At 40.2% G+C, this 21,010-nt stretch overlaps 1 protein-coding gene across 5 annotated transcripts in view; it reads right to left on the bottom strand.

Annotated features, from left to right (window-relative positions):
- The window catches only part of LOC131139598 (semaphorin-7A), a 45,146-nt gene that overhangs the window by 6,759 nt on the left and 17,377 nt on the right, over positions 1-21,010 (bottom strand). For 3 of the 5 annotated variants that reach the window (XM_058089340.1, XM_058089341.1, XM_058089338.1), the window contains 9 exons: positions 20,553-20,663; positions 18,896-19,038; positions 18,635-18,813; positions 17,333-17,435; positions 16,751-16,937; positions 15,521-15,636; positions 15,303-15,448; positions 12,629-12,708; positions 10,740-11,020 (listed from right to left, as the gene is read on the bottom strand). In XM_058089340.1, the coding sequence (XP_057945323.1) occupies positions 10,740-11,020; positions 12,629-12,708; positions 15,303-15,448; positions 15,521-15,636; positions 16,751-16,937; positions 17,333-17,435; positions 18,635-18,813; positions 18,896-19,038; positions 20,553-20,663 (1,346 nt within the window). Of the gene's footprint in view, positions 1-8,238; positions 8,618-9,075; positions 9,139-10,739; positions 11,021-12,628; positions 12,709-15,302; positions 15,449-15,520; positions 15,637-16,750; positions 16,938-17,332; positions 17,436-18,634; positions 18,814-18,895; positions 19,039-20,552; positions 20,664-21,010 lie in introns of those variants that run through there. The other 2 variants (XM_058089339.1, XM_058089342.1) reach the window with 2 other exon arrangements.

Raw genomic sequence — 21,010 nt, 5'->3', positions numbered from 1 at the left:
CGTGTTGTAGCGGTTGGTTAGCGTTCTGGACTTTGGAGCGGATGCCTCGGGTTGGAATCTCCACTAGTAAGCATCATCGGTATTCGTCGGGAAGTGCATTCGGAATTTTAAGGGCTCAAGCCAGAGAGAAAAAGTATGCGGACCAAAAAGATCCGTTGTGGGAAAAGCCTAAAGAAACAATGTACATTTGTAAATATATTTTATAGTACTATATCTAGAAATGAAATAGATTTAGATATAGATTCAATTTGTACCTGGTGTGAAGTATAAAGTACACAAAAGGGTAGAAAAATGTGACTTGGCTTGCAAATGTAACCGTGACTTTGATGCTAGCTATGAATCTGGAAATGCGTTCACACAGAACAAGGAAAAAGTCCACCAAAAGTACAGTGAGATCGCATGAACTCCCTTAGTCTTTTCTAAAGGTGTGCCCCTGGGATCCGTACCGGGACCACTCGTGTTTATTCTACACTAAGACAAATTTACACTTCATTTCTACGCCAATCACTTTCTATTTTCCTTGACTCCCATCCGATCCGTTTATTCCCGCACGGGGGACGGATCCGAACCGCAGCCCAGCCAGGCCAACGGCGTTCAGACGGACCCGGCGGGAGTGGGTCCAGGTTAGTCTGCTCAAAAATGGATTTTTGAATAATGCTCAGCTTTTATTGCTTCTCTCGTGGAGCAAAATAAGAAATCTCTCGACGCGGTGCAAACTGAGACCACAATAATAATCATATTGGTAAATCACAGCGGGAGTCAACCTTTCATAGTCCATATGAACGCATCTAATATCCAATGGTTGCGGAGTGGAAAAACCCCATTGAAGTCATCTAATTAGGTACAGTGTGCGGTGAGACCGCGCTCCTGAACCAGGCAGCACCAGTCCAGATGTGCGGTCCAGTACAAGCATTCCTGCTGGCTGGAGATCCCACCAAGATGCTGGATGAACACACACACCATGCAAGTGTATAAATCAGCGCCTTTATGCTCATGTTCAACGTCTCAACTGACTTTTAAAGGTGCTGCGGACCCAAAGGGAACACAGGTTCGAATCCAACTGCTGAAGTCTGCTTCCTGTCCGCACAGCAGCACCGGGCTTCTCTTCATGAATCAAACAAAATGATGGCAGGGATTTCTAATTGCAGTAATTGTGTAGTAATTCTTTTATGTGTCAGGTCTCTTCTGGTTTTGATGTCTTCTAGATGTATTTAGAAAACGTGTTTCACATGTGGATGAATAACTGGGGCTCTGTTGTGTGGTGAAACAACAAAATTTAGATTTAATACTAATAATTTGATGACGTCATTCATTCATTCATGCATTCTGATTCAGCTCAAAAACTACATTTTTCATATTTTCCTTTGCTTCCTTGTCTTAATCCAACATTATCCACCAATAGTTCCTTGATATCATCCTGAAGAACCTTGATATTGCAAAATGATGGATTTTCTTCCATGGGATTTTTAACTTCCTTAAGAAAAGCTCAAAAGGCAGCATTGTCTTCCGTAAATACCTTGATATCGTCCTGTAGAACCTTGATATATTTTTGCATAGTGCTCCATTTTCTTCAATGGGGGTTTTAACTTCCTTAAGAGCAGCTTGAAACGCAGCATTGTCTTCCAATAATGCCTTGATATCATCCTGTAGAACCTTGATATCATTGCATAGTGCTCCATTGTCTTCCATTGGGTTTTTAACTTCCTTAAGAGCAACACACAAGGTAGCATTGTCTTCCAATAATGCCTTGATATCATCCTGCAGAACCTTGATATCATTGCATAGTGCTCCATTTTCTTCAATGGGGTTTAACTTCCTTAAGAGCAGCTCGAAACGCAGCATTGTCTTCCAATAATGCCTTGATATCATCCTGCAGAACCTTGATATCATTGCTTAATGCTCCATTGTCTTCCATTGGGTTTTTAACTTCCTTAGGAACAGCTCGAAAGGCAGCATTGTCTTCCATAAATACTTTGATATCATCCTGCAGAACCTTGATATCATTGCATAATGCTCCATTGTCTTCCATGGGGTTTTTAACTTCTTTAAGAGCAGCTTGAAAGGCATCATTGTCTTCCAATAATGCCTCGATATCATCCTGCAGAACCTTGATATCATTGCTTAGTGCTCCATTGTCTTCAATTAGGTTTTTAACTTCCTTAAGAGCAACACACAAGGTAGCATTGTCTTCCAATAATGCCTTGATATCATCCTGCAGTACCTTGATATCATTGCATAGTGCTCCATTGTCTTCCATTGGGGTTTTAACTTCCTTAAGAGCAGCTCGAAAGGCAGCATTGTCTTCCAATAATGCCTTGATATCATCCTGCAGAACCTTGATATCATTGCATAGTGCTCCATTGTCTTCCATTGGGTTTTTAACTTCCTTAAGAGCAACTCAAAAGGCAGCATTGTCTTTCGTAAATACTTGGATATCATCCTGCAGAACCTTGATATCATTGCTTAGTGCCCCATTGTCTTCAATGGGGTTTTAACTTCTTTAAGAGCAACACACAAGGCAGCATTGTCTTCCGTAAATACTTTGATATCATCCTGCAGAACCTTGATATCATTGCAAAATGCTCCATTGTCTTCCATTGGGTTTTTAACTTCCTTAAGAGCAACACACAAGGTAGCATTGTCTTCCAATAATGCCTTGATATCATCCTGTGGAACCTTGATATCATTGCATAGTGCTCCATTTTCTGACATTGGTATTTTAACTTCCTTAAGAGCAGCTCGAAAGGCAGCATTGTCTTTCGTAAATACTTTGATATCATCCTGCAGAACCTTGATATCATTGCTTAGTGCCCCATTGTCTTCCATTGGGATTTTAACTTCCTTAAGAGCAACACACAAGGTAGCATTGTCTTCCAATAATGCCTTGATATCATCCTGTGGAACCTTGATATCATTGCTTGGTGCTCCATTGTCTTCTATTGGGTTTTTAACTTCCTTAGGAACAGCTCGAAAGGCATCATTGTCTTCCAATAATGCCTTGGTATCATCCTGCAGAACCTTGATATCATTGCTTAATGCTACATTGTCTTCCATTGGGATTTTAACTTCCTTAAGAGCAACACACAAGGCAGCATTGTCTTTCGTAAATACTTGGATATCATCCTGCAGAACCTTGATATCATTGCATAGTGCTCCATTGTCTTCCATTGGGGTTTTAACTTCCTTAAGAGCAGCTCGAAAGGCAGCATTGTCTTCCAATAATGCCTTGATATCATCCTGCAGAACCTTGATATCATTGCTTAATGCTCTTTTTTCTTCCATTGGGATTTTAACTTCCTTAAGAGCAACACACAAGGTAGCATTGTCTTCCAATAATGCCTTGATATCATCCTGTGGAACCTTGATATCATTGCTTGGTGCTCCATTGTCTTCCATTGGGTTTTTAATTTCCTTAAGAGCAACACACAAGGCAGCATTGTCTTTCGTAAATAATTTGATATCATCCTGCAGAACCTTGATATCATTGCTTAATGCTCCATTGTCTTCCATTGGGTTTTTAACTTCCTTCCTCAAGTGTAACTTCTTTGACCAACCAAGTCCTGATCATTGGACTACCTGTTTTACGATGTCCTCTGCCTCGCCTCAGTAGAATAATACACCTAAATGGTCCATAAGGCCGGCCTGCGGTGCCCCCATGGTCGCAGACCCATATAAAATCATCTTTACGGGTTAGCGCTACGTTACGTGTCCCTGCAGATGCTAAGCCCAACACTCAGCGACCCGACGGAGGCCCAGCTTGGATATGCGAGATGCGACAAATTGGACAACTCGAGGCAGCAAATAAACTCTGCAGGCTTTAACAAGGTGGCCCCTGTTTTTGTTTTTGAGGCAACGAGTTTGAAACTGTAAAGCTTTGCAATAAGCAGGAGCAGATGGGGACGCAGCAACGGTTGGAGTCGTCACTTAGCCAATACTTTCCTTTTATTGTGCGTCAGTCTTTACTGTTTCTTGTAAATGGGACTGCCTGAACGCCGTAGTGCACAAGGAAGTGGTGTCATTAGGCAAAAATGGCTTCTTGTTAATGGGAACCACCTGGAAGCTTTGATGCAAACTTCAAAGCTTTTGATAGATCAATTCCCAGCTACATTGATATCTTATTATTGTTTGGTGGGGATTAGAACTAGAAAATATCTGTATATGGTAATACTGGAATATTAGACTGTCCATTACTCTTTAGAAGTACAACAGTGAAAGCCAATGGAGTGAGGTTCCCAACACTGGAGACGTTAAGCTAAACTGGGCCAATAAGCTAAACTCAGGGGCCAAGTATCAGATTGGGCCCCGAATATCGTTTTATGTGGCCTGCAAAAGTCCGGAAATAATCAAAAAGTCATCTATTTATTTAATAAAAATACACTTTATAAAAAAATTAATTTGTTGTTTTTTAATATTTTTATTAAAAGAAAAATACACTTTATAGAAAAGATTTTTTTTGTTTTTTAATATTTGTTTTTATAATTTTTTTATGTACAAAACAATATCTTAATGTACTTTTAATTATTATTTTTATGTAAATTTTTATTCATTGAGCCTGCTGTGGTGTAGTGGTTAGCGTTCTGGACTTTGGAGTGAATGCCTCGGGTTGGAATCTCCACTAGTAAGCATCATCGGTATTCGTCAGGAAGAGCACCCGGAATATAAAGGGCATGAGCCAGAAACAAAAAGTATGAAAAAAGTATTTAAAAAAAAAAAAAGTATGCAGACCAAAAAGATCTGTTGTGGGAAGAGCCTAAAGAATATTATAGTATATCTAGAAATGAAATAGAAAAAATCTGACATTTTATTTATTTGTTTATTTTTAAAAATAGTTCTACACATTTTCATCTCCTACATTTAAAAAAATATTTTTTCACTTCTTTTCTGAGTAAAATGGTGGCACAAGTATAAAAATAATTTACAGGTACAAAGGTACAAACAATAAAATTTGCATCCCAATTGCGCCTCATGGTATTGTTATCGTTATTGTTTTGTTTTTTTTAACATTGGAAACAGGAAGGGACCACAATAAAAGGCTGCAGTCTCTCACACTTTTTCTTGACTGATTATTGAAACTTTATTGATGCTAAATTTTGTATTTTTTTTTTAAACCCCAAGCAGTCACATTTCAAGAAACAGTAAAGACTGACGCACAATAGAAAGACAAACAAAGACAACAAAGAAAGAGAAAAAGAAAAAAAAAGAAAAGGAAAAAAAGAAGAAAAAGAAAAAAAAACAAAAGAAGAAAAAGAAAAACAAAAGAAAGAGAAAAAGAAAAAGAAAAAAAACAAAAACCAAAAGAAGAAAAACAAAAACAAAGAAAGAGAAAAAGAAAAAAAAAAAAAAAAAAAGAAAAGGAAAATGAAAAAAAGAAGAAAAAGAAAAAACAAAAAACAAAAGAAAAAGAAAAACAAAAGAAAGAGAAAAAAAAGAAGAAAAAGAAAAAGAAGAAAAAAACAAAAACAAAACCAAAAGAAGAAAAACAAAAACAAAGAAAGAGAAAGAGAAAAAGAAAAAAACAAAAAAGAAAAAAAAGAAAAAAACAAAAAACAAAAAGAAAAAGAAAAACAAAAGAAAGAGAAAAAGTAAAAAAAAAAAGAAGAAAAAGAAAATGAAAAAAACAAAAAGAAAAACAAAAAGAAGAAAAAAGAATAATAATACATTGTATTTATAGGCTCCTTTCAGGACACTCAAGGTCACCGTACGGAGTTGTTAAAATAAATCTAAGCGTATGCGTATGTCCGCCATATCAGCACCACGTTTGGCGAAATGGCTCGTTAAATTCAGCAACGTAAAAGGAAAGTATTGGCGATGTGACTCCGACGTTGCTGCGTCTACATCTGCTCCTTTTTTAAATCAAAGCGTGTTGCCAGTGAGAGGGCGTGTGCACATCTGTGAGGTCCGCATCCCGCCGTGATACAAAGCAGCCATGAAATCAAGGCAGCGCGAGCTAAGCTAATGGAAAGAGATACGCGGTGACAACAAGAATAGGGCGTCCAGGCTGTCACTCCAACACGCCATTGAAAAGTAAAGTAGCCAAATCAGTCATTTCCTGCCGAAATCTCTACTTCCCCTGCATCCAAGCGGGCATCACATGACGAGGCCTCGCAACGTTTCCCGTAACATCATCCGGTGTCACATTATCATCATCTGCCATCCATTATTGTTTATTTATTTCCTCTGGCAGGCCAACACAGGCGAGGTGACGCAGAGTCTGCTGGCGGAGTTTGGCTGTGTTGTACATGCGGCAGCACCGCAACAGCTCATTAAAATGCACCGGGCACGCACTACATCTGCATCTGTTGGACCGGGAATCCCAATCATCTCATCATCTACTGGTTATGACCTATCATACCTATCATAGCTATCATATATGTATGACCATCATGCATCTGTTGGGCCTACAATATGCTTTCATATTCCACTTGAGAAATGTTTCATGTCTGTTATTGTGTTTGACGTTATGATATAGTTTTAAAGTGTTTGCCCCCTTCCTGATTTCGTTTGTCAAGAAGAAAAAAAAGAAAGAAAAAGAAAACAAAAAAGAAGAAAAAGAAAAGGAAAATGAAAAAAGAAAAAGAAAAAGAAAAAGAAAAAGAAAAGGAAAAAGAAAAAGAACAAAAACCAAAAGGAGAAAAGGAAAAAACAAAAAAGAAGAAAAAGAAAATGAAAAAAACAAAAACCAAAAGAAGAAAAACAAAAACAACAACAAAGAAAGAGAAAAAGAAAAAAAACAAAAAAGAAAAGGAAAAAAAGAAGAAAAAGAAAAAAACAAAAACCAAAAGAAGAAAAAGAAAAACAAAAGAAAGACAAAACGAAAAAAAAGAAAAAGAAAAAAACAAAAAGAAGAAAAACAAAAACAAAGAAAGAGAAAAAGAAAAAGAAAAAAACAAAAAAGAAAAGGAAAATGAAAAAAAGAAGAAAAAGAAAAAACAAAAACCAAAAGAAGAAAAAGAAAAACAAAAGAAAGACAAAACGAAAAAAAAGAAAAAGAAAAAAACAAAAACCAAAAGAAAGACAAAACGAAAAAAAAGAAAAAGAAAAAAACAAAAACCAAAAGAAGAAAAACAAAAACAAAGAAAGAGAAAAAGAAAAAGAAAAAAACAAAAAAGAAAAGGAAAATGAAAAAAAGAAGAAAAAGAAAAAACAAAAACCAAAAGAAGAAAAAGAAAAACAAAAGAAAGACAAAACGAAAAAAAAGAAAAAGAAAAAAACAAAAACCAAAAGAAGAAAAACAAAAACAAAGAAAGAGAAAAAGAAAAAGAAAAAAACAAAAAAGAAAAGGAAAAAAAGAAGAAAAAGAAAAAACAAAAACCAAAAGAAGAAAAAGAAAAACAAAAAAAAAGAAAAAAAGAAGAAAAAGAAGAAAAAGAAGAAAAAGAAAAAAACAAAAACAAAACCAAAAGAAGAAAAACAAAAACAAAGAAAGAGAAAAAGAAAAAGAAAAAAACAAAAAAGAAAAGGAAAATGAAAAAAGAAGAAAAAGAAAAAACAAAAACCAAAAGAAGAAAAAGAAAAACAAAAGAAAGACAAAACGAAAAAAAAGAAAAAGAAAAAAACAAAAACCAAAAGAAAGACAAAACGAAAAAAAAGAAAAAGAAAAAAACAAAAACCAAAAGAAGAAAAACAAAAACAAAGAGAAAAAGAAAAAGAAAAAAACAAAAAAGAAAAGGAAAATGAAAAAAAGAAGAAAAAGAAAAAACAAAAACCAAAAGAAGAAAAAGAAAAACAAAAGAAAAAAAGAAAAAAAGAAGAAAAAGAAGAAAAAGAAGAAAAAGAAAAAAACAAAAACAAAACCAAAAGAAGAAAAACAAAAACATAGAAAGAGAAAAAGAAAAAAACAAAAAAGAAGAAAAAGAAAAAAACAAAAAACAAAAGAAAGAGAAAAAGTAAAAAAAAAAAAAGAAGAAAAAGAAAATGAAAAAAAACAAATAGAAAAAACAAAAGAAAAAAGAATAATAATACATTGTATTTATAGGCTCCTTTCAGGACACTCAAGGTCACCGTACGGAGTTGTTAAAATAAATATAAGCGTATGCGTATGGCCGCCATATTGGCACCACATTTGGCGAAATGGCTCATTAAATTCAGCAACGTTCTTTGTCATAATTTTGCAACTTTGATGCTGAACTCATTCAATCTGCATACAAGCGTATATACATTGGTACATGTTGGTAGGTCGGCATTCAAATTTAAGTCTGTTGTCGGGGGGGGGGGGGGGGGTGTTACAGTACTTGAGCCATTCAGGTTGCATCGATTGGTCAGAATCCGAATTGCCTTTATTTGTCTTATTTTGCATACGAAATTTGAGTGGTCAGGTTTTATTCCATTCTACCTGTCATTACCTCTCAAAACGACTGGTCCCGTTTATTTATCAGCCATCAGCCAATCAAGTGTCTCAGTTGTTTTCATCTTGTTTGAAAGTAATTCCAGTGCAGCATATTCCATATTCCCGCACTTGTTAGCGTACGCCTTTTGTCTTTTTCCATGCAAAACACATGACTGTTGGCCGTCTTATGCTTTCAACTGGATTGGCTTCATCTTTTCAAGGACGCGGCCTCGCCATGACGATGATGATGATGATGATGATGAAGTCTGAGGTGAAAGCGGTCAGCGCAGCCTGGTCGTGTGAGTAAAAACACAACAATGTAGCTGGTCCTGTTGGCCAAAAAAAGGCGCTCATGTGTTTTTGCTTAACGTCGCCTGGTGCTTTGTTTACTCGGCCAGGAGAGAGGCACACTGAGGCCAGCTGCTCCGGAATATTTGGAACACGCTCCCGCCGCACAGCTCCACGCCACGCTGGGACGGCTTATTGGTGGACTCGCGCTGGACGCTTTATTAGGAACGCTTCAGCCGCCAAGGAGAAGAACGACGACGATGCGGTGCCGGTTGATGTCGTGTTGATTTCGCTGCTTATTGTGGAGCTCGGAAGGGACGCAAAGCGAGATTGTTGCAACCTGACCCTCGACGACCCCCCCGGGCCCCCCCCACCCGCCCCCATCGGGCGTGAAAAAGGCAGTCGGACCGTGACGGGGGCTTCATTAATCATAGATGGCCTGAGCTCTGATAGAAGAGTCAGATCCCATCTCAGATTTACTTCTCTGATCTGTGGCCTCCAGATGTTGCACGTTGACTGCACATCTGTGCACACACACACACACACACACACACACACACACACACAGGACATGTACAGGAAGTTGCAGACAGGATGGTGGGTTTGTTTTTGCAATACGCGGCATTAGAAATGTTAAACGTAATACAAGTTCACGCCCGTGTCTTGTTATGCGGGCTGACATTGTTTAGCCACAGGCCACCACAAGGGGGCGGCGCTGGAGCTGCTTTAATGTGAGAGCCTGTCAAGGGACGTCAAGATGGATAATTGATCCCACATTGGTGGGGTTGTCAGACTACAATACGCTTTTTTTTTTTTTTTTTGCTCTTGTTGATTTGTTTTGTGGCATGGCACCAGAGATACTGAGGCTTGTTATTGTTACGCCATATTTGTCTTCATACAGTATTTGGATTCCATGGGAATCATCGTGTTGAAGCAGAATTAAGCCTGTCAAATATTGCTATAAATATTATATATATAATAATAATAATAATATAATTATATATTAATAATAAATATTATATAATATATATAAATATATATTAATAATTTTTCATTTTTTAAAATTTAAATTTTTTTATTATACAAACCTAAATGCTCCTGTGTGTTACACACACACGTTCATTTTATTTATTGATTTGGATAGTACAAAATAACACAAATGTAAGAAATTTAAGAAAAATAATTTTTTTTAGGGATTTTACAAAAATGTTAATTTTTAGGAAAAGTGGTAGAAAATTAATGAATGAAAAATATATATCAAGATACATTTAGTATTAATTTTTTAATTAATTTGAAATAGGCATACGTATGAAACCCAAATGTAAGCAATGAATAAAGTTTAATAGAATTTAGTAACATTTTATTGAAAAATGTATTATGTATTCATTTTTTTTTACATTAATTTTTAAAAAAAATATATACTGTAACAATTGCAAACATGTCTCCACAGTTACTTTGCCATTCATTTGGATTGGACGTTGCATATGAATGGCGGAAGCAAAGACCATGTCAAAGTAACAGACGCGCCAGCGACAGCTTCCGTGGATGGGATGCGTGTTTTATTGCATTTTATTGCATACATTTCCTTATCTGGTTCGTTTTGGGTTTTGTTTTTTTTCATTCCCCAAAAAGAGATACAAGATGCATGCTTTTCATTGGACAGCCATCTTACTATTTTTTCTTCAATACCCCAAATTATTACAATTTAAACAGAAAATGTGACATTCTATTCCACGAAAAAGTAGCAAAGTCATCAAAAATACTTGCATTGAATGGACTTAACATATTGCAACAGCAATAACAAACAATGATAATAAATAGCATGCTAACACAAACGGCAAATAGTCCTAGTGGCCAAAGTGTGGTATTACAACACATTATATAATAAGTTATTTCTGTAAACATAAATTCACTTCTTCAAAGCCTTCCAGGGCTCATTTAAGGTAATATTCTTAGATTTGAAATGGAAATACTATATATTTTTTGAGTTGACATTAAAGAATAAGGCCCCGCCCCAATAAAAAAAAAACATTTATGCATAAGTTATGAACTATGATTATTCCAATATTCAGGAGTAGGCCCACGTGACAGCCGCCAGGAGACAAAGCGGAAGGAGCGGACTCACCGAGTGACGCGGCGAGCTTCCGGCGAGGAGCAGCCGGTAGCGGGCCAGGACGCGGCGGTGGCCCCGCTCCTCGGAGACGCAGTCGTACCCCCCCTCCTGCCGGGGGCCCATGCTGTCAATCAGGAGGAGGCAGCCGTGTTGGCTCCAGTCGCAGGACGAGTGCTCGTCACGGTGACGCCAGGCGTAGAGGGCATGGCGGGACGACGTCGGGCACCGCAGGAAGTACTTGGACTCGGGAGGTAGCGGCACCACCACTTCGCCCGCACGCGAGGGTCTGATCACTGCAAAGACCAGGTGATGAGGACGGAACTGAACCCAAAGAAAACCTTGCTGGTCACAAAAGCTGGCCAATGGAGTCCAGGGATGTCCGAGGCCCACATTCATATTTTGTAAAGAGGTTCCATACTGTGTGTAGTTCAAGAAAAAACGACATATCAGCTATGTGGTATAGGTTAAAAAGTATATCGTTATTATTTATTACTATGAATGTCTCTCATTTTACATTTTTTCCAAATATTCAAACTTTCTTCCACATAACTTTTGTATATTTCCTTTGTGTAATATTGCAACTTTATTTCCATAATATCATATCATAACAGCCTAAATTTATTAACTTTCTTTAACTTCATTTTGTTTAGTGTCACATAATATTACAACTGATTTTTTTCCTTCATATTCCAACTCTATGCTACTAAAAATGTTATTTTTCCTCATGATATCGCAGGTTTATTCTTTTAAGTCTTTTTGTTTTAATATTTTGTTTTATTCTCATAACTTACAGCTTTTTCCCCCAAAAAATTCTGCCATTTTGTTTTTTTAATTTTCCAAATATTTAAATTTGCTTTCGGCTGCACAGCGGCGGTCGTGTGGTTAGCGCACAGACCTCACAGCTAGGAGACCAGGGTTCAATTCCACCCTCGGCCATCTCTGTGTGGAGTTTGCATGTTCTCCCCGTGCATGCGTGGGTTTTCTCCGGGTACTCCGGTTTCCTCCCACATTCCAAAAACATGCTAGGTTAATTGGCTAATTGGCAAATTGTCCATAGGTATGAATGTGAGTGTGAATGGTTGTTTGTCTATATGTGCCCTGTGATTGGCTGGCCACCGGTCCAAGGTGGACCCCGCTTCTTGCCCGAAGATGGCTAGGATAGGCTCCAGCACCCTCCGCGACCCTCGTGGGGAAAAGCGGTAGAAAATGAATGAATGATAAATGTGCTTTTTTCCTGTGATTATGACTGTATTCCCATATTTTGCCAGTAGGGGGAGCCCTACGGTCAATAACCATCCTTAACTTGGCAAAACCCACAAGTGTGTTTCAAGGTCCGTTGAAGACTGACATCACATGTTTTATATTAACATGCTGACAGTCATGCACTACACTACACTACACACAGCTTGTCACATGACACCTAGACACACACACACACACAGCTGGTCACATGACATTTGGAGGTGTTATTGTCAGCATAAACTAGACGCCAGGCTGATAAATGGAAATTCTTTTAGATAGATAGATAGACTCCCTTTATTGTAAAGGGAGTAAATTTTGTAAGAATATACATTTTTGTTGAAATATGAAATGAATATGCAAATGTATTCCAATGTCAGCGACTTAGTGGAGCTTCTCAGGAAGTCAAATTTATGCAAATTATTCTATTCTGGCGTCACGCTGGATGCGAGGAGTGCGTCATGTTTGATCTCCCAGTTACCCCTCCACTCCGTTTTTACTATCCCAACCCACCCGGTCGAGACAGAGGGCCGCCCTTTAAAGTTTTTCCAAGTTTCAGTTTTTAAATTGAATAGATAGATGTATTGTATTTCTGTCACCCACGCGGGGTTCTAAGGGTACCACCCATTCCCAGCATCCACTTCAGCTTGAAGACGACAAACCTTTACTGAGATGAAGTTGAGGTGAGGTTGTGCAGATGGTGTAATTTCCTGAGGTCACATCCTGGATGCTGACGGCGCCGCTGTGAAAGCAAACATTACAGCGACTGATGAAGGCAGTTACAGTACACACGTGACACACACACACATGACACACACACATGACACACACACAGTGTGAGTCTGCCCACGCCACTCAACACTAAGACATTTAGTACTCATCACAAAGCCGCAAAAGTGACTATAAAAATATGACCATGTCCAACCTTTCCTCACTTTTAAATGTGTCATCCTCATTTGCATCACGTGACTTTTAAAAAGCCACTTCCGCAACCCGCTGGGGAAAGACGGCGTTGATAATCGGGGGCGTACCTGCTGCCAAACAATATGATCGCAGCAAAGACGCTCAGCAAATCTGTCTATTTTGGTCTTGTATTCACCACAGAACAAGTCAAGTCTATTTGTATAGCCCTTAATCACAAAAGAGCCTCAAAGGGCGTAACAAGCAGGCTACAGAAGATACAGTAGATCAGGGGTGCTCACACTTTTTCAGCATGCGAGCTACTTTTAAAATGACCGAGTCAAAATGATCTACCCACTACAAAAATGCAAAACATCTATTTATTTTCAAATGTATTGAGGATTATTTGTACGTACAATGTATGTTGATGTACCTTACATAACCAAATGAGCCAATATTGCAAAACACACATAATTAACTATTAACATTTTTTGTAATTACCTCCACATTACTCCACATTTCCCTTCTTTGGTACTGCGATGGTAGAATGGCATATGAGGCAAACGCACTTCGAAAAAGACATGTGAAAAAAAAAAAGTCCACCTCCCATTCCGTATGGAAGTGATATGTTTTTGCCTTTTTACTTGGTCCAGCTCCTTCACTCATTTTAGTGACCATAAACTTTAGCGAGGGCTTCAAATCTGACGCAATTCGCCGACTAGCTTAGCACTTTGCATCGTTGTTTACGCATGAGCGGTGACCTAAAGGTCAAAATTCAGTTGTCATCTGACTGGTTGTCCTGTATGTCAATCAAGTAACGGGGATGGATGATAGGCTGACATCGTAAGTTCTACTGCACTTAGAGACGTTGTTTGATTTGATTGGTCGCCCGAAGGGCAACATTCAGTTGTCATCTGAATGGCTGCCCTGTATGTCAATCAAGTGACGGCATTGATGCTAGGATGATATTTTTTTAATGTCACGCCGCGATCGACCGGTAGATCGCGATCGACTTAATGAGCACCCCTGCAGTAGATGATAGATGGTAGACAATAGACGCCATCCCTGATCTGAACCCCCATCAGGGCAAGGAAAAATGGAAAAAGAAACCTTGAGAAGGGAGAGCCCCCCTTCTAGGAAGGTCGTTTGTAAGAAGATGACACTTGTTAAAAGTTGCATTAAAACTATGTACACCTTTAAAAAATATCACCAAGTTGTATTAAAGGACAAGTGGCCATTGGTCTAAGACCGCAAGGGAGGCTCAGCTTCCTGTACAATGCCCCCCCCCCCCCCCCCAAAAAAAAAACACAAATTACCAAGAAGATAATAAAACAAAAAGGAACTTTCCCAGTGCTAACGGTGACTTAGTGTGTCTTATTATTGATTATCATGTCTACTATAGCGCAGGCCTCACAGCTAGGAGACCAGGGTTCAATTCCACCCTCGGCCATCTCTATGTGGAGTTTGCATGTTCTCCCCGTGCATGCGTGGGTTTTCTCCAGGTACTCCGGTTTCCTCCCACATTCCAAAAACATTAATTGGACTCCAAATTGTCCATAGGTATGAATGTGAGTGTGAATGGTTGTTTGTCTATATGTGCCCTGTGATTGGCTGGCCACCAGTCCAGGGTGGACCCCGCCTCTCGCCCCAAGACAGCTGGGATAGGCTCCAGCACCCCCACCACGACCCTCGTGAGGATAAGAGATAGAAAATGAATGAATGAATGTCTACTATATTAAGTAATAGGAGTATAAATGTGACTATAGGGGTGTTATTTCACGTGTATGAGGCTCTAATAATGTCAAAAATGTTTTTAGACGGCCAATAGGGGAAAAAAAATTAATTCATTTTCTACCGCTTTTTCCTCACGAGGGTCGCGGGGGTGCTGGAGCCTATCCCAGCTGTCTTTGGGCGAGAGGCGGGGTACACCCTGGACTGGTGGCCAGCCAATCACAGGGCACATATTGACAAACAACCATTCACACTCACATTCATACCTATGGAATATGGAGTGGCATGTTTTTGGAATGTGGGAGGAAACCGGAGTACCCGGAGAAAAGCCACGCATGCACTGGGAGAACATGCAAACTCCACACAGAGATGGCCGAGGGTGGAATTGAACCCTGGTCTCGTAGCTGTGAGGTCTGCGTGCTAACCACTAGACCGCTGTGCCACCCCTGGAAAAAAAAATAGTCCATTAATTTTTTTACACATTTTTTTTCATCCCAAAAGATGTATATTTTACATCTTTTACGTTTGGTTGCGCCAGAGCCACAAAGAGGTGATGATGCAACTCTACAATAGTATAATAATAATAATATAATATAACTAAGAACCTGCCGTTTGGTTGACTTCACATGAAAACACAACTGCAGCATCTCACGTACGAGACGGCGTTCTCGTTCTGAGTTCCTGCTGTGATTGTATGGGTCCTACCTGGTGTCGCTGTTGCAAGAGGCGCCGTCCCAGCTGCAGTACGGGTCTCGGGCCAACACGCACTCCTCGCACGTTTCTCCGTAGCGGGCGCAGTCGGCCGCATCCACCCGGAGCAGCTGGCTGGTGGAGGACAGGTAGAGGTTCTTCTGCAAAGACAGGCGTGGAGCTGAGATGCAGCCAGCCAATGGCAGGGCGGGATGCTGAGGCCGTGTACTCACAGAGGAAGGATGGAGGCTGAGGCTGCCGATGTGGGCGTGGTGCTTGAAAGGTCTGTATTCAGCAATGACCAAGGCCTGGCTCCTGGTCTGGACCACCTTGTGAACTCCTCCACTCGCTGGGTGCAAATTTTCAAAAAATGACTTTATTACTTTATTTATTACTTTTATAACTTTATTTTGTTTAGTTTCTCATAATATTATCACTTTTTTCCCTTTGATATTTCAAACTGTATGCTACTAAAATTACATTATTTTTCCTCCGAACGAGTTTATTCTCTTAAAATTGTGACATTTTTTTGTCTTAATAATTTGACTTTGTTCATATCAATTTCTGGTGGTTTCTGGTGTTTTTTTATTTTTATTTTTCCAACTACTTCACTTTTCTTCCTGTAATTATGTCTTTATTCTCATATCAGAATATTTTCCCCAATCAAATTTTTTAAATTTTCTTTTAATATTTAAATTCTATGCTACTAAAATGATATTTCCCCCCTCATAGAATCTTGTTAATTTGTCTTAACCCATTTCTGATGTTTTGTTTATGTTTCTCAAATTACAACCTGAAATAAAAATAACATAACATCTTTGTTCTTTAGCATTTCAACTTTATGCTACTAAAATTTGTCCTCATTATGTTATGATGTTATTCTTTTATTTCTCTATATATATTTGGACTTTATTCTTGTCAAAAATCCTGCTTATTTCTTTCAGTTTTCTTGTTAAGTTCTAGTTTCTGAATGTGCCGCGGACCGTAAATGCCCCCCCCGGCACTTAGTTATCCTCGGTGTCCCATAACAGAAATAAGACAATCTTCATTTTCCATGTATGGTGTGTGTCACCAGGTGAAGGTCATCTCCACACACTTTTCCAATGAGCCTTTTGTTCACGGAACAAAGGGGGGGGGGGGAACAAAAAGACTTTTATACACAAATGAGGAAATGAGGTGTGTGGGTGTTTAGGAGGGGGGAGGGGGGGGCTTTCGCAAGAAAGGTGAAACCTGCGTGACACCAGCGTGTCTCAACCCACACCTTCCAATGAAACGGATACAGCAGGTTCGCTAGGACGGAGTGTATTGATGCACAGTCATGACTGTGGAAAGTACACTCACACTGGTTGAAGTAAATTGGACTCCAGTGTCCAGTTTGTATGCTCTGTTCCTAATGTTATGACCAGAGAGTGTATATTGGTGTGGATGGGGAGGCAACGAGACGGGTTCCGGTAGTAACTCACCGAGAGACAAAAAGAGAAGCGTCTTTTCCTCCGAGTCGGCAACATCGGCGTGGATGCGAGTGTACACGTGATGACTGAGCAGAAGTGGACCAGACTTATTCACAGGCCACACCCACTGCTCCATCTCAGAGGTCATCTGGATCATCTTGAGGACGTCCAGAGGGAGCGCTGTGCTGTCTGAACCACACTGAGGAGGCGGATTAGACGAGACAAAAACCACTTTCAAAAGAGGGAGCATCCACTGTTGTAACAAATATGGCCTCACAGTATTGCAAAATGGCCAACAATGTGCAAGGAGCGTACGCTTGGGATTACGCAAGCGGGCATTCCTATCTTTTGACAAAACTGTACTAAGACAGGGTTTTTATTTTGACGCAACAGTATTGCGCATCCTGAATTTGCATGTACGTTTTTATAGGAAGCAGAAGTAGAAAATACTACATATGTGCACCACAGATATCGGTCAGATACCCCCCACCACCAAGTTTCATGGAAAGATGCTTTTTAGAATTTTTTTTGGCAGGCTTGTAGTTTTATATCATATGCAAGTACCATACGAGCAACAGGAACGAGTTAACGCACCCTCCTTGGCCGGCGTGCCTGTTGGTCCGAGCCTTTAAACGGCGAGCTGGCGAAGACGTCGTGGATGTCGTGCATGGCGTAGACGCACACGGCGCTCATGTTCCTGCAGACACGAGGGGCCAACGAGCACCATCAGCATGTTGCAAAAGATGCGCTATATTTAGAAAGAAGAACAACCGCCAAAAAGGGGAAGGAGACGATAAAGAGGTAGAACCTTGGTGTGAAGGTTCAGGGGCGCTGATGCAAGCCGAGCGTGATGGCTTCTCCTGCTGGTTATTAATGATAACCACCGCTTTGCATATTTGATGTCAACAGAATGACTGACGCTTGTCCGACACACAACGCATGCCATCGCTCCGCCAGTTGCTCTCCACTTAATGATAATAAAAACATGACCCAAATACAACAGGGGTGTCCAAAGGGTGGCCTGGGGGCCATTTAAGGCCTGGATCTTTACCTCTTTGCAGAAGAAAAAGCTGAAATGTTGATTCCAAAACTTTGAGTTTCTGTATGTGGTTCTTGGAATAAACAGGACTGTAAGGAATATAAGACAGGCTGCATGGTGGTCAAGTGGTTAGCGCGCAGACCTTACAGCTAGGAGACCAGGGTTCAATTCCACCCTCGGCCATCTCTGTGTGGAGTTTGCATGTTCTCCCCGTGGGTTTTCTCCGGGTACTCCGGTTTCCTCCCACATTCCAAAAACATGCTAAGCTAATTAGCGACTCCAAATTGTCCATAGATATGAATCTGAGTGTGAATGGTTGTTTGTCTATATGTGCCCTGTGATGGTGGACCCCGCCTCTCACCCGAAGACAGCTGGGATAGGCTCCAGCACCCCCCACGACCCTCGTGAGAATAAGCGGTAGAAAATGAATGAATGATTTGGTTGAGCTGGTTTCATAATTATACCTTTTGAGTGTTAAGTTGGTGTGTGATGAGTTTAGTGTTCTTTGTAAGAACACTAACACATTCCAAAAACATGCTAGGTTAATTGGCCACTCCAAATTGTCCATAGGGTGTACCCCGCCTCTCGCCCCAAGACAGCTGGGATAGGCTCCAGCGACCCTCGTGAGGAAAAGCGGTAGAAAATGAATGAATGAATGAATATAAGACGACCCCTCTTTCAGATTGTTTTCCAGGGGAATCAAAATCTTTGTGTCTTCTACAAATGAATAGTGTCGTCTGACGAAGCGATGGCATTCATTTGCACTTCCACCAGATCAATAGCACATCAATCACGCAGTGTGAGCGCCCCCTGTGTTTGCTAATGGCATTGCCAACTGAATGACGTTGAGTTCGCACCACTCATTCCGAAAGAGGGCATAAACGCGGGTGTCCTGCCAGCGGTCTGCGTGCACGGTCGCCACATCCACCAACTCGAAGAAGGTCTGTCTGCTGTCCCGGTGGCCACACAAGAGCCTGGCGCTCATCTGGGACGTCCATGTGAACTGCATGTTGTTCTTGGGCCCGCCCACGTCTGCCTGGAAGCCACATTAGACCGTTTAGATGTCCGTTTTTTTTTGTTTTTTTTTGTCATCGATGCCAGCTAAAGCCAACGCTTACCACGCAGACCCGTGTGACGTATGGAATCCACGTGCCGCCGGACAAGCTTGCGTCTTTGCTTCTCTCCTTGTAGAAGGCGTACACTTGGTCCTGCAAAGGGTCTTCTGGCCGTCTGCTGAGGAACAAACCCAAGTAGTGCTGCTCTGAAATATCAAAATACACCAAAGCTCATTTAGCAACGCAAACATCACCTGCTTGCAAAGCGGATTCTCATGACACGCCGCATCATCTACATCTACATCTCATTTGTGTGCCTCGTTGCCTCTGGCGATCGGGGAGCACCACACCTAACATCTAAAAAAGGACCAACTCCAAAAACTCTAGTCAAAGATCCTCTATATGACATCAGTGCTCTGTGTTTCAGGAACTGCTGCAAACAGGCCAGTCAAAGATCCTGTACATGACAGGAGTATTTTGTTGTTGTTTATAATATTTCTTCTCCAAGAAAGAAAGTCACAGATTCTCTATAAAGACAGGAGCGCTTTTCTGTTTTGAGAAAAAAAAAAAACCTACTGCAAAAAAAGCTTTTCAAAGATCCTCTCTCTATGACAGGAGTGCTATGCGGTTCTTCAGGACTTACTGCAAAAAGATCTTCTATGTTACAGGACTGTTCTGCTGTTTTATAGAACCAACTGAAAAAAATGCATGCCAAAGATCCTCTGTTGATTTGCTGGGAAAAAAAAGCACACAACTCAAAGATCCTCTATATGACATCAGTGCTCTGTGTTTCAGGAACTGCTGCAAACAGGCCAGTCAAAGATCCTGTATATGACAGGAGTATTTTGTTGTTGTTTATAATATTTCTTCTCCAAGAAAGTCACAGATTCTCTATAAAGACAGGAGCGCTTTTCTGTTTTGAGGGAAAAAAAAGAACCTACTGCAAAAAAGCTTTTCAAAGATCCTCTCTATATGACAGGAGTGATATGCGGTTCTTCAGGACTTACTGCAAAAAGATCTTCTATGTTACAGGACTGTTCTGCTGTTTTATAGAACCAACTGAAAAAAATGCATGCCAAAGATCCTCTGTTGATTTGCTGGGGAAAAAAAAGCACACAACTCAAAGATCCTCTATATGACATCAGTGCTCTGTGTTTCAGGAACTGCTGCAAACAGGCCAGTCAAAGATCCTGTACATGACAGGAGTGTTTTGCTGCTGTTTATAATATTTCTTCTCCAAGAAAGAAAGTCACAGATTCTCTATAAAGACAGGAGCGCTTTTCTGTTTTGAGGGGAAAAAAAAGAACCTACTGCAAAAAAGCTTTTCAAAGATCCTCTCTATATGACAGGAGTGATATGCGGTTCTTCAGGACTTACTGCAAAAAGATCTTCTATGTTACAGGAGTGCTCTGCTGTTTTAAAGAACTGAAAAAAATGCTTGCCAAAGATCCTCTGTTGATTTGCTGAAATAAAAAAAACACAACTCAAAGATCCTCTATATGACAAGAGCTCAGTTTGTTTAAATGTTCTGCCCTGAAAATGCTAGTCAAAGATCCTCAATACGACAGGAATGCGCTGCTGTTTTTAAGGTTCTACCGCAAAAAAAAAAAAAAGTCAAAGATCCTCTATAAGGTGGATGCATTTATCATAAATTGATGTTACAAATCCTTGAGCGTTTCCAATAGGAGGTGTTCCTAATGAAGTGTCTTTATGTTTGTACCTTTATCGTGGTTGGCGGGTCCGACTCGGTTTTGGCCGAACCTGTGAATGCCGACGTACTCCTTGGAGCCCGAGTACGTGACATACAGCGAGGAGGAACCTTCTGCCGATTCTGGGGTGGGGAAACAAAAAGAATGTTTTTGTTTGGAGCATTGAACCTTCAAAAATGCTGCTTTCCTTAGCGCAGGAAGACTTTGTTGTCTTTGGGCATGGCTGAAACAATGTATCCTACTGGGAGGGAACAATGCATCCTAGTGGGGGGGGGGGGCTAGCAAGAACAGGCTGTGACCTAACCGAGAATTATATCCCTGTGAACGATATGTGACACAAGATGACTAAAACGGAACGGTGCTGGACGACCACAACGTAGCAGAGGAGGCATCGTCCAGTTTCTTATGATACTTTATGCTAGGGGTGTAACGGTACGCCATGATCCCGGTTTGCGTCAATGCGGCTACT

This window comes from Doryrhamphus excisus, chromosome 12, assembly GCF_030265055.1.
Source record: "Doryrhamphus excisus isolate RoL2022-K1 chromosome 12, RoL_Dexc_1.0, whole genome shotgun sequence".
Lineage (NCBI taxonomy): Eukaryota > Metazoa > Chordata > Actinopteri > Syngnathiformes > Syngnathidae > Doryrhamphus > Doryrhamphus excisus.
The sequence above is the reverse complement of the archived record's forward strand: the minus strand, read 5'-3'. Positions and strand labels throughout refer to the sequence as shown.